Source organism: Hyperoodon ampullatus, assembly GCF_949752795.1.
Source record: "Hyperoodon ampullatus genome assembly, chromosome: 7".
NCBI classification, from domain to species: domain Eukaryota; kingdom Metazoa; phylum Chordata; class Mammalia; order Artiodactyla; family Ziphiidae; genus Hyperoodon; species Hyperoodon ampullatus.
In genome coordinates, this window is record NC_136920.1 from 107,477,613 (window position 1) to 107,491,786 (window position 14,174).

Genomic DNA, 14,174 nt, shown 5'->3' on the forward strand with positions numbered 1-14,174 from the left:
GGGACCAAGTGTCCTGGATCTAGTTTTGGCCTCCTGGTGGGAAAGGTCAGCTCCTGAAATGGGTGGCTGTGGGATCTGGGATGTCCCAAAGTTGGTACTGGCCTATGGGTGAGTGGGGCTGGGTCCCAGTGTGGGTGGTTGAGGAGCCCAAGGTGTCACAAAGCTGGTGTTGTCCTGCTGATTGCCAGGGCTGGGGCCCAGAGGTCCTTAGGGCTAGTACTGGCCTGCTGGTGGATGGATTCTGGTCCCAGACTCTCTGGCTACAGGACCCTGAGGATCTTGGAGCTGGTGTCTGTCCACTGATGGGCAAGACCAATTCCTGACACCACTGGCTATGGCATGCATGGTGTCCCAAAGCTGGTATTGACCTACTGGTGGGTGGGTCCTGAGGTCTCTGGCTCAGGACTCCAGGGATCTCAGAGTTAGTGTTGGCCCCTTGAAGGGTGGTGCCTTGGGTTAGAGGTGATTGCTGGCACAGCAGAGTCCTGTGGAGTCCCAGGGTCTCTGGCTGCAGGGCCTTGGATGTCCTGGAGTTGGTTTCAGCTGGCTGGTGGTAGAGCCAGGGCACAGGGGCCTTGGGATTGGTGCCTGCCCAGCGATGGGTTAGGCTGGTCCCAGGGCTAGTGTCAGCCCACTGGTGGGTGGAGTCAGGTCCTGGGGTCTCTGGTTGCAGGGCTCCAGGGATACTGGAGATAGTGTCAGCACACTGGTAGGTGGGTCTTGGTCCTGGGCTTTTTGGTGGGTGGGTCCAGGCCCTAGGGTGGCTTCGGGCTCAGGGGAAGCTATGGCAGTCAGCCTGCTGATGGATTGGGCTGTGTCCCTGCCTTGCTAGCTGCTTGGCCTGAGGCATCCCAGTATTGGTGCCAACAGGCTGGTGGGCAAGTCCAGGTCCTGGCACTGTAAGCTAGAAGGAGGATTCCAAAATAGCATTTGCTAGCACCAGTGTCCATGTGGTAGAAGGAACTTCCCAAAATTGCTGCCACAATTGTAATTATCCTCCTGTTTGTGGCTCAACCACTGGGGGTATGGGACTTGACTATATTGTGTCTCCACCCTTCCTATAAGTCTTGTTGTGGTTCCTTCTTTATATCTTTAGTTGTAAAATACCTTTTCTGCTAGTCTTCAGGTCCTTCTCATCAATAATTTCTTCATAAATAGTTCTCTTTGTAAAAAAGTTTTCACTGTGTTTCTTCATTCTTCCTCTAAGTTCAATGAACATTTTATGACCATTACTTTGAATTCTTATCTGGAAGATTGCTTATCTCCATTTTGCTTAGCTCTTTTTTTGAGGTTTTGTCTTATTCTTTAATTTGGAACATATTCCTTTATCTCTTCATTTTGCCTAACTCTCTGTGTTTGTTTCTATGTATTAGGTAGATCAGCTATATCTCCCTGTCTTGAAAGAGTGGCCTTGTGTAGAAGGTATCCTTTGGGGTTCAGCAGCATTGTCTCCCTGGTCACCAGAGTCAGGTCCTACAGGAGTATCCTCTATGTTGGGTGTGTGTGCCCTCTTGTTGTGGCTTACTGCGGGAGAGCTGCTCTGTGGGGCTGGCCTTTGGTGAGTCTGACTCTAAGGCCCAGCTGCAACTGTTACAAAAGCTTTTATGTGCAAGGCTGAGCCCTTCTGTGGAGCCACTTTGGGGGGCATCACTGACATCCATGGGTGCCTGACAGGACTGGTGGTGTGGGGAGCCACTTTGGAGGGGCTCCAGTGCCTACTGAGGGAACCTGCCAGGTCTGCTTTGGGGGATTGCTGGCTGGATCTGGTCCAAAGCAAGGCGAATACAAGGCAAAGTAAGTGGTGTTGATTAGATAGGGAGAACCAGAAATGACACCTGATAGTGCTGGGCCAGCAAGGTGGACAGTGAGCCACAACCTCTAACCCCCCACCCCCCCAAACTGGCTTCCACCAGTTCCTCCGTACCCAGAGAAAGTTCCAACAGATCCCTGCCCCTCAGGCATATGCCCTAAAATTAGTTGATTAATCTCCTTCCTGTATGACTGAGGTGCTTTTCAAACTACTGTCTCTGTGCTGGGAATTGGGAGAGGGTAAGTTTTTAAGTGTGAACCCTTTAATAGTGGATTCTCAGTTTCCTATAGCCCTCTGGATCTCCTGGAAATAAGCTCTGCTGGTTTTCAAAGTCAGACATTATGGGGGCTTTTGTTCCCAATGCAGGTTCCCCAGGCTGGAGAGCCCAATGTGGGCTTTGGAGCCCTCATTCCTCAGGGACTACCTCTGAGCCTATGATATTCCTTCCAGCAATGAGTTGCAGTGATAGAGTGTGGGTTCTGGCTAGAGCATGTCTCTGCCCCTCCTATCCATCTCAATGTGGCTTTTTCTTTTTATATTTAGCTGTGGAAGTCTTTCTGTTAGTCTTCAGGTTGGTCTCAGAGATAGTTTCTCTACATATAGTTGTAATTTTGGTGTGTTCGTGAGAAGAAGTGAGTCGAGGATCTTCCTACTCTGTCACCTTGTCCTGATTCCTGGATTGAAATTGATTAACTTTGTATACAATGTTTGGAAATTAGTAGGTATTGGATAAATGTTTGCTGAATAAATGAGCAAATAGATGATTGCTGTATACATGTTAATAAAGCAAAATGGGGCTTCCCTGGTGGCGCAGTGGTTGAGACTCTCCCTGCTAATGCAGGGGACACGGGTTCGAGCCCTGGTCTGGGAACGTCCCACATGCCGTGGAGCGACTGGGCCCGTGAGCCACAGCTACTGAGCCTGCGCGTCTGGAGCCTGTGCTCCGCAACAAGAGAGGCTGCGATAGTGAAAGGCCCGCGCACCGCGATGAAGAGTGACCCCCACTTGCCACAACTAGAGAAAGCCCTCACACAGAATCGAAGACCCAACACAGCAAAAATAAATAAATAAATTTAAAAAGAAAAGAAGAAAAGAAAGCAAAATGATAGTGTGGGGTGGGCAGAGACAAGAAAAATTGTTTCTCTTCTGTTAGCTGCAAGATATTTGTAATATATTATTATCTTACACAGAATATTTGACTTTTAAGTTTACATTATGATAGCAATCAGCAGAAATAGACACAAATTAATTATAAAAATAGAATTCAAATATCTATATTTCTAGTATAGTTTCTATGGTTTTAAAGGGAAAGACATAGGGCAAGTACAGATACAATTTAAGCCTGGACTTTGAAAGAATGTAACAATCATTTGGTATGTGACCTTGAAAAAAACCTTAAAAAATAGAAAATAAATTCCCTATATCTAATCTTGATCTTTCTTCCATTTGCCAGTGATTATGTGAACCTTTATTTTCTTCCTTCTTTCCTTCCTTCCTTCCTCCCTCCCTCTCTTTCTTTCTTTCTTTCCTTCTTTCTTTCTTTTTTCCTTTTTGTAAGAACAAGACCACTTTAATTTTCTGCCACAATATGATTTTAAACTTCTCATTGGTTGTATATGAGCTCGGAGAAAACACAGAAAATCAGTATGGGAATATTGAATGATTATATGGTTGATCTTAAAGGGAGAATTAGGAGTGAATTTGTTTCTTTACCTTTCTGACTGAATCAAAGTGATTAAAAAGATTAATCACTTCATCTACTGGCAGATAGTATACTTTATCACTGAACTATTTAATATACTCTAGAATTTATAAAGAGTAAATATATTTATAATGTTTACAAGATTCAGAAATGTGTCCTCAAATGTATTGTTGAATGTTTTACTTCTTTTTTGTTAATTTCACTGTCTTTTAAACATTTGAAGAGTATATGCAAAATTCTACTGAAATAAATTATGAAGTTCTCTTTTCTATTTAAAGAGAAATAGTGCTTGTCTTTCCCTAAACCATAGTAGATACTTCTATGCAGCTGCTTTCTATTTAAGGCTAGTAAAACTAATTTATTTTATATTTCTAAAATTATCAAGAATATTTTTCTTTATCTTTTTTTTAAAGCTGAGCTTTTGAATGTTTCTGACAACAATAATAATGGAAACTATTCTAATAAGTGTTCTTGCAGTATCAACTAAAACAAATTTACTTGAATACAATTTAATACTAGAATTCACAATTCTTTTAAGACAAAAATTATTTTTTTCTTTTTCAAAAAAACTTATATTTTTTGTTTGCTTTTTTTTTCAATTTATCTTTTTAAAAAATTTTAGGGCTTCCCTGGTGGCTCAGTGGTTGAGAGTCTGCCTGCCGATGCAGAGGACACGGGTTTGTGCCCCGGTCAGGGAGGATCCCACATGCCGTGGAGCGGCTGGGCCCGTGAGCCATGGTTGCTGAGCCTGCGCGTCCGGACCGAGCCTGTGCTCTGCAACGGGAGAGGCCACAAGAGTGAGAGGCCCGTGTACCGCAAAAAAAAAAAAAAAAAAAAAGAAAAAAAAAAGAAAAAAAAATTATAAGAAAATTAAGAATAGCTCCATCCATGGCAACAGTAGCTAAGAGACAATTGGAGACCCCTTTCTAATTCCCACAAATTTATACTAGTCTGACTGAGATATGTAAATGTATTTTCATTTTCTATGAAAACAGCAAACCCCATAAATTGCAATGGGGCTTGTACATTCAAATCAATTTGGCAAAAAGTAAAATGAAAGAAGTAAAATTTTCCTTTTTTTTGGGCATAACCTCATGTCTTTTAAGTTCCTCTTATTTTGTTGCAGCTCCTGACTGAGCAAAGCTCTATATGCAAAAGCAGCTTTATAATGAAGCAAAAGCAGCAAGCTCTGCCAGTACTGTAGTGTAGGAAATTGCTGATATAATTTCTTTGCTGTAGTAATTTGAGTGCCTGATTTGTTCCCGTTGCACCTTATTCATTGTTACTTTAATATATGGAAATTAAACTCTTATGCTTTTTTCAGCTTATACAGAAAACTCTAGAAAACCCAAATTTCTCATCATCTTTGGTGGGTGAGATATTCTGGACAAGAAAGCTTCTCAGGTAACTGAGAACTTACCTTCAGAAACTCTGGGTGCTACTGGGTGCTCTTCCCTTGAACACATAAAAGAAATATCTCTTGCCTGTGTCTTCAAGTGAAGCTCATTCAGACTTTCATTTATTTAACAATAATTTTTTGATCCTCTTTCATATCACTGGGAATATATTGGTAAATAATAAGAATAGACCCTGCTCTGATGGAGATATGTCAACAGCAAAGACAGATAGCTAAAGTAATACAACACAAAGAATCCATTTTCTTGCTACTACAGGTCTTTACCACTTCATCTTAAATTACTGTGCCACTCTAATTCTACATTTGCTCCCACCCGATTTTTATCAGATAGAACTATGGGTTGGCCAAGAAGTTTGTTTGGGTTTTCACAAAACAGTATCTGCCTTCTGAGCTTTTACAAACCTCCTTGTTTTCGCAATTGTTTCTGTCTGGAATATCCTTACTTTTTTCTGTTCCTGGAAAAATACAATGCATTTTCAATTTAAATGTCTGTTTTCTCTGTGAAGCATTTCTGACTGTCTTGATTATATTCAGTCACCACATCTTCTGGGTTCCTGATATATTTTGTAATGCTTCTGTTTCTGAACCCATCAAATTGTTTTGTAATTATTTATTCGTGTTTCTGAATTCCCAGCTTGAGTGTAAGCATTCTCAATGTAGGGAACATGTTTTGCTCATCTTTGTACAGCCCTGCAGTGCCTGGAATGATGTCTGGCACATAGATGTTGAATTAATATATTAGAAATCAAGGGCAGAATTGTCTAGTCTACTACTCTTGACTCATTCCTACTGTTAGAATGTGTGCTATTTAATCCTATAGATGATTCAAATAATCAAAGCTATTATCTCCAATTATCAGATTTCTTCTTCAGTGACTACACCTTATAACTGAAGGTAGCTTTACTCTTTTCTTTGTGCTTCTTTTTGTCTCATCTATCTCTTACTCTTGTTTTTCTGTTTTCTTTTAAAATTTTAGTGTGAAAAAATGATATTATGGCCATTAGCCAGTAACTAAATAAAACACGTATTTCCTTCTAGATAATGATGCAACCAGTTATGGCATAAGAGGCAGGCTACTGAAGCCTTTGGTTCTTTTTGATGCTTTATTCAGAGCCAGAGATGTTTTTGGAAGTGGAGGTGGATTGGGTAGAGCTCTAGATTTAATGCAATTTTTTATGTTAGAGAATTCTGAAAATTTGTAAATGCAGGCTCCAAATAAACAGAGTCTTATCTGTTGCCACACATTTGTCAACTTGCCAAAAATCCTGTCTGGGATCTGACATCTCATTTAGGTAGTACTAGGTAAGGAGGTAACCTTGGATTTAGAATAAGTTAGCTGGGGGCTATGTCCACATTTCACCACTTACGTGCAAACAGCCATATTTCTGTTTGTAAGGAATTTTCCTTTTTCTCATTGATCATGCCCTGAGATAGAATTATTGGCTTCTTTTGGTGATATAACAAACCTCTGAGAGGTCAGTCATGGCTTTTAGGCTTTTTTGATTAATTTTCAAACAATATGACAAGGTCACTGGGTTTGCCAATTATCTGAGTGTTTAGTGGGACACTGAATTTCCCTGTCATATAGTGAAAGCAAGAATACTGTTGAAAGGGGCACCGATTTGAGTATGTATTAGAGGCAGTTTGAGATAACTGTGAGCCAACTGTAGAGATATTTTTTCCCCATTCTTTTGTTAAACATCTATTTCATACTGTAAGGTTGGCCCATACCATCTTCTCCTGATAAATACTTGGTTAGACTCCTTAAATACGTCCTACGGCCAAATAAATAAATTGTCCTAGGGCCAATATAGTTCCAGTTCTCTATCTAATGCCTTTCATATCATCATGTATTGAATAAGAACTGGCACTCACAGCAAAATTCCTGAGATGCTTGATTATTTTATATGTACTATATTTCTAAAAGAAAGAATATATTTTAGTAGGATTTTAGGAAATGCTTTTGGTTTGAGCCTTAGTTAACCAGATAAGAGTTACTAACTAGAACAGAAATTGCTCATAAATTTATCTTCAGCAGAGCATAATGCCCAACCTAAATAAAGTGGACGCTCAATAAATATTTGTAGAGTGAATGAATATATGGAAATGGCCACTTGACTGAGGCTTTACTTCATGCTGCTTTTCAACATATAGCCTATGTGTAAAATTATATATTGCTTCAGGATCAAATGCAATTATCAGGAAGTCTTCATTGGAAATAGCATTATTGACTTTTAGAGTGAGAAAGGTTTTACAAGATCATCTCAGCCTAATGTTTCTTATTTAAAGTAAGGAGAATAACAGGCATAGGCATTGAATTACTCCACTTACTTTTAAAAAATTAACAATTGAAGATTTCTTGCCCATCTCTCAAAAGCTAAAAACATTTATCATTTTTGGAAACATCATTATTTTGGGAATATGCCAATTGACCAAAGGAAGAGATAGAAGAAAGTACATGCCATCTCACTGCCCGTACTGCATTCCAGAAAAGGAGAGTTTCACTTACTATAGAACACAGAAATCTAGCTACATGACTCTTGGGTATTTTTCATGGTGGATTAAAAATATGTGAGCAACCGTTAGCCTTAAGTGCTATTTTGTTCAAATAATCTTTAATGCCTGAAAGACAGTTAAGATCAAGTTTGTTGCTGCTTTTTTGTATACTGGGTTATACATATGAATCAAAGTCTGACACTTAAATGTCTAACTTATAAGGCATAAGATAAAATCATTAGGGACTTTTTAATATAATAAATCTAACTTGGTAGTTTTGCTATATTTCGATTGCCTTAAATAGCTCAGTGAGTGATATTTACATAAATGCTTTCATTTTTTTCTATGGTGTACTTTAGGGTGGAAAAGTCAATATAACATTAAAACACATTTTCAAATACTTGTTTTGAAACTCATGTTCTGAGATATTTGAATGAATATGTGGTTAACTGCTATTTTAACTAACAATACATTTATAAGAACTAATTATTTCATAGCATAAAAATAATTTGGAAAACATGTACAGAAGATAAAGTGTTTCTTGAAGCAGTTGTTCATTAACATATTTTGAGAGAAAATTGTGAGCTATTTCCATTATGTTTTTGAAAATTGATACAAATTAAAGTGTCAATGAAGTAATTATTGATAGCATGTCACCACAATATGAAGTGTGCCCATCCTTCTAGAAATTTACTAACCCATCCCCTTATCCTCATTGTATTAATTTCACTATCTTCTGAGAAAGGGCTACCTTTTGTCAAAGGCATTTTTTGACGGGAGATAAACATGGCAGAGAAGGAGGACATCAAGCTCACTTCCCCCCACAAACACATCAAAAATATATCTATATGTGGAGCAAATCTAGCTGTAAACAACTGAAAACTGGCAGAAAAGCTCTTCCACTAACAAGACTGTAAGAAAGATCCACACAGAGATGGGTAGAGAGAGAAGAGAAGAAATCAGGTCAGAGCCCCCATCCCTAGTAGGGGACACAGAAAAGGAGGAGAATATCATGGGGTTGGACATTCTCCCTTGAGAGTGAGGGGTTCAAACCACACATTGGGCACCCCATACCTGGGGTCTTGCACTGAGAAAACAAGTCCCCTTAGCTGGTTTGCAAACCAGTTGGACTTAACATGAGGCTGTAAGAAACTGACACTTTACTTTTGAAGGATGTGCACACACACTTGCTTTTGGGAAAAGGTGCAGGAAGCAGACTGAGAACTCCCTGGGGTTCTGACCAGTTTCTTGTAACTGCCCCAGAGCACACCCCAGCCCACACTGGCAGCCTGCTCCAGCCCCTCTTGCTCTGCTGCAACTCTCCACTAAGGTGAAGGCAGACGATGGTGCTGGCTGGGACCTAGACCTGCACCTGAACAGGGTGTACCGAGTGCAGAGGAGGCAGTTTGGGATTGGCCTGGGGCTCTAACTGGCAGGCCAGGGCTGTCACAGTGTGTGCCTGAGCCTGCTCCAGGTGTCTTCTCTGATCCTGCTTGATCTTTACTACTGAGATATTTCCTTTCTTATAAATTCTCACTTCTTGTAGCCTTTTCTTTTCCGTTTTAACACTTCTTGTAGAGTCGGTTTAGTATTATAACAAACTCATGGATCACATCATATTCAACAGTAAAAAGCTGAAAGCTTTACCTCTAAAATCAGGAACAGGACAAGGATGCCCAGCCTTGTCACTTCTATTTTCATAGTATTGGAAGTCCTACCCACAGAAATAAGACAAGAAAAAGTAATAAAAGGCATCCACATTGGAAGGGAAGAAGTAAAACTGTCACTACTTGCAGATGACATATTACTGTATATAGAAAACCCTAAAGTTTCCACTAAAAAAAATTAGAACTAATAAAATAATTTAATAAAGTTGCAGGATACAAGATTTATATACAGAAATCTGTTGCTATTCTATATACTAATAATGAACTATGGGAAAGAGAAAGCAAGAAAACAATCCCATTTAAAATTGCATGAAGGAAGTTAAAGACCTATACTTTGAATACTATAAGACATTGATGAAGGGAATTTGAAGCTGACTCAAAGACTTGAAAAGTATCCCAAGTTTATGAACTGTAAGAATTAACATTTAAAAAATGTCCATACTACCCAAAGCAATGTACATATTTAATGAAATCCCTATCAAAATACAAGGACATTTTTCACAGAATTAGAACAAATAATCCAAAAATATATATGGAACCACAAAAGACCCTGAATAGCCAAAGCAAGATTGAGAAAAAAAGAATAAAACTGGAGGTATCACACTCCCTGACATCAGACTATATTACAAAGCTACAGTCATCAAAACAGTATGGTACTGGCACCAAAAAACACATATATCAGTGGAACAGAATAGAGAGCCTAGAAATAAACCCATGAACCTATGGTCAATTAATCTATAATAAAGAGGCAAGAATATACAATGGAGAAAAGACAGTCTCTTCAATAAGTGGTTCTGGAAACACTGGACAGTTACACGTAAAAGAATGAAATTAGAACATTTTGTCAGATCATATACAAAAAAACAAAAACACTCAAAATGGATTAAAGACCTAAATGTAAGACTGGAAACCATAAAACTCCTAGAAGAAAACATATGCAGAACACATTATTTTACATAAGTCATAGCAATATATTTTGGATCATTCTCTTCAAGCAAAGGAAACAAAAGCAAAGGTAAACAAATGGGACCTAATTAAACTTAAAAGCTTCTGTGCAGCAAAGGTAACTTGACAAAATCAAAAGACAACTTAGATAATGAGAAAAATTACTTACAAATGATATGACTGATAAGGGATTAATATCCAAAATATATAAACAGTCCACACAAGATCAAAAAAACAAACAACCTGATTAAAAAATGGGCAGAAGACCTGAACAGATATTTTTCCAAAAAAGACAGAGATGGTCAACAGGCACAAGAAAAGATGGTCAACATCACTATTTGTTAGAGAAATGCAAATCAAAACCACAATAAGGTAGCACTTCACACTTGTCAGAATGGTTATCATCGTCAAAAGCCCACAAATAACAAATGCTGGCAAGAATATGGAGAAAAGGGAATCCTAGTACACTTTTGGTGGGAATGTAAACTGGTGCATCCACTATGGAAAATAGTATGGAGGTTTTTTTAAAAAATTAAAAAAATAGAACTACCATATGATTTAGGAATTCCACTCCTGGATATATATCTGAAGAAAATAAAAACACTAATTCAGAAAGATACATGCACCCCAAAGTTCACAGCAACATTATTTACAATAGCTAAGACACGGAAGTAATTAAAGTGTTCATTGACAGATGAATGGATAAAGAAGATGTGATATATACACACACACACACACACACACACACACACACACATATATATATATAGCATGAAATATTACTCAGCCATAAAGAAATAAATTTTCCCATTTGTAATGACATGGATGGACCTGGAGAGTATTATGCTTAGTGAAATAAGTCAGGCAGAGAAAGACAGATACTGTTTGTTATCACTTATATGTGGAATTTAAAAAATAATTAAGTAATTAACCTAACAAAACAGAAACAGTCTCACAGATATAGAGCACTAACTAGTGGTTACCAGCAGGAAGAGAGAAGGGGGGAGGGACAAGACAGGAGTAGGGGATTAAGAGGTACAATATACTATGTATAGAATAAATAAGATTCAATGACATGTTGTACAATACAGGGAATATAGCCAATAGTTTATAACAACTCTAAATGGAATATAATCTATGAAAATATTGATTCACTATGTTGTACACCTGAAAATCATCTATACTTTAATAGAAAAAAGTCAGAGACATTTTTCTGATCAAGGTTACTTAGCATTTTACTTTTTAAAAAATGCTTTGAGTCTCTAAAATTGTTTTCTATTGTTATTTCATTTTATTAAGGAGGATATTGAAACACAGAGTTATTGAAGTAAATGTACAAGTTCCTGACAAAGTTTGGATTAGCTCTTGTTTTTAGATGAGTCAAGAAACATTAAAAATGATTTTGCTTAGAGCTACAGGAATTAAAATATAGACAGTTAAAAAATGTTCAGAATAGAAAACAGTTTTTCTTGGGGAGAAATTTTATAGGACAATTAAGAACACAATATATTCTTACAGTAGAGTAGACTTTGTTACAATTTATGAGATTTATATTTGAGCCACATTTTAAAGAGACAAAAGTCTATTAATAGTCTCATTATTACTATGCAGTCATGATAAAAAAAACCTTTTAGAATTCTGAAGAAATTAAAATAGAAATGGTAATAGTAAACACTCAAGTTTTCTAAGCTCTGGGGATCTAATGTACAGCATGGTGACTATAGTTAACAGTACTGTATTATACACTTAGAACTTGCTAAGAGAGTAGACCTTAAATGTTCCCACCCCTAAGAAGAAATGGTAATTATGTGAAGTGATGGAGGTGTTAGCTAGCCCTACTGTGGTAATCATTTCACAAAATATTTGTGTATCAAATTATAATGTTGTATTCCTTAAACTTACACCATGTTATGTATTAATCATATCTCAATAAAGCTGGAAAAAATAAGAAAAATAATTTCTTTGAAATCATAACAAAAGTAAGATGCTTGGTTCCCTTAGTGAGAGCTTATTTAAGGTTTATTTATTCAACAAGTTTATCCATAGCACCTGGGTGTGCTGATTTTCTTCTTAGAAACCTGCTAAGTCTCTGAAATGGGTCAATATGCTTTAGGCACTCAATTGCCTTCTCCGGATGTGGTCTTTTAAGCACAAGTCTTTTAGCAACTAGAGGGTCTTTCTGAGCCTTACTCACCCACTGACAGGAAGATGTTAGAATTGACTTTTCTATGGGATTCATGAAAAGTTATTTACAAAGCTTCAGTTGTTCATGTCAAACAACTCAAACTCTCAACATAGGGGTAGAGTGGGAGGGAGAGAGAATGGGAGTTTGAGCTGAAGTGACCAGGTCCTACTTAAAAAAGTAGGAGAGTTTTTTCTTGGATTCCATAAATGCACACTAAAAGTTTCATATACCTCGTATAATCACAACCTTAATGATTTCTTGGATTCCCTGAGGAATAAACCTGCGTGACGTATAGGTTAAAATTAACATTTTCTAATAGAATAATAACACAATTCATCAATCAAATGTTTTTTTTTCTTCTTCTTTTATAAAAGGGTAACAGGAGGAGAGTACTCTGTCATTTTTCCTTACAGTATAGTCTGGCTTCACAAGAACTTTAAAAGAAATACTACATGCTTTTTTACTTTTAACATTTACAAATGCTAATTATAGTTGAAGAAGGAAACTTATGGCATCTAGTTCAGCATCCCTGGATATTAAGGAGAAATCTCTGAAACATATCTTGGCTTTGATATGTATAGTTGAGTACTTAACTTGTTCTTATAAATAAACCTCCAAATTGGTAAGTTGTTACTATGAATCAAATCATATTGTTATGCAAATAAACTGTATGTAGCAAACTAACCAATAAAACATGCTACATTATTGTCTAGCTAACCTAACATATTGTAGATAAATATGAGCAAACATTTATAAAACCACTAGATGGCATTCATCCACTGCAATTTTGGCCAAATACAACCTTTAAAGCTTTATCATGATATGCAGGATTAAGGGCAAGTGTTATCCATTATTTGATGATATTTTTCTTTCATATAACACACTGACAAAGTTCAATTTTATCTTTTCCTGTATGCTTCAAATCAAATCAACAGATCCTTACTGAAAGCTTTATTAAAGGATTCTTCCTTGTGAGGAGATTTGAAAGCCATCTTCACTGTGGTGGTAATGTATTTACTTACAACATCTAGAAGAAAATATGCTATATGCACTGTGCCACTTAATTTTCTTTTATTTCATTGCTTTATTAATTCATGTTATATTTCTCACAGAGCTATTTCTCTAAAGGTTATAAAAAGTACAGAGTCACATTTTCTAATATTTTAGATGGAATTAATCTTCAATCTTAATGCTTATGAAAATAGGAGGTCAAGAGCTCTTGAGTCACAAAAAGTCCTTTCTACTGTACGTCTTAAAAATGTGTGAGTAAAAGTACTTCTAACTTCATTGAGAACCACAATGACCTTTGGTGATAAAACATTATGATTTAGTCTTGGAGATAAATAAATCATGGAATGAAAACTCCGAAACTCCACACTTCAAGCTAAATGGTTGGAAGAAGATATTGATGGGCCAAAAAAAGTCAACTATTTTTGTAGAATGTTTAGGTTAATAATAACATAAAGTCCAGTACTTACCTGTTCTAATATGTTTTGAAGCCTCTCTATCTCACAGTCTATTACAAATTTCTTCTCTTGTCTTCTATCAAGCTCTTCTAGAAGTTGCCTATAGCTGACATCATTAAAATTTTCCACACATATAGCGCTGACATGCCAACCATTTTGTCCTGCTTTTTCCATGATAGCTTGAAGTATCGAGTATCCTAGCGGGGAAAAAAATCCAGAGGGGTTACTAAAAACATACCCTTAAATAATATGCAGGCACTGAGTCTACATCAATATTTTTATATTCCAAAATATACAATGAATTATTAGAAATTTAAAAACATGAGTGGTTATTTCTGAATCATTCAATTTTACTTTCTTTACTTAGGGCAAAAACATTCCTTAAAAATATTGCTTGAATGAAGTAGCAACATCATACCTTGAGTAAGCTCTCAAAATCACTCTACTAAAGACTATTACATTGCTTTGGATACATTTTTGATGAGA

The 14,174-nt window shown here is 37.1% G+C and overlaps 1 protein-coding gene across 3 annotated transcripts in view; it reads right to left on the reverse strand.

Annotated features, from left to right (window-relative positions):
• Positions 1–14,174, reverse strand: part of GRIA4 (glutamate ionotropic receptor AMPA type subunit 4) — a gene marked incomplete at both ends in the record, with an annotated part of 489,699 nt that overhangs the window by 165,173 nt on the left and 310,352 nt on the right. For all 3 annotated transcript variants that reach the window (XM_079708692.1, XM_079708693.1, XM_079708694.1), the window contains one exon: positions 13,701–13,885. In XM_079708692.1, coding sequence (XP_079564818.1) covers positions 13,701–13,885 — 185 coding nt within the window. The remainder of the gene's footprint in view (positions 1–13,700; positions 13,886–14,174) is intronic.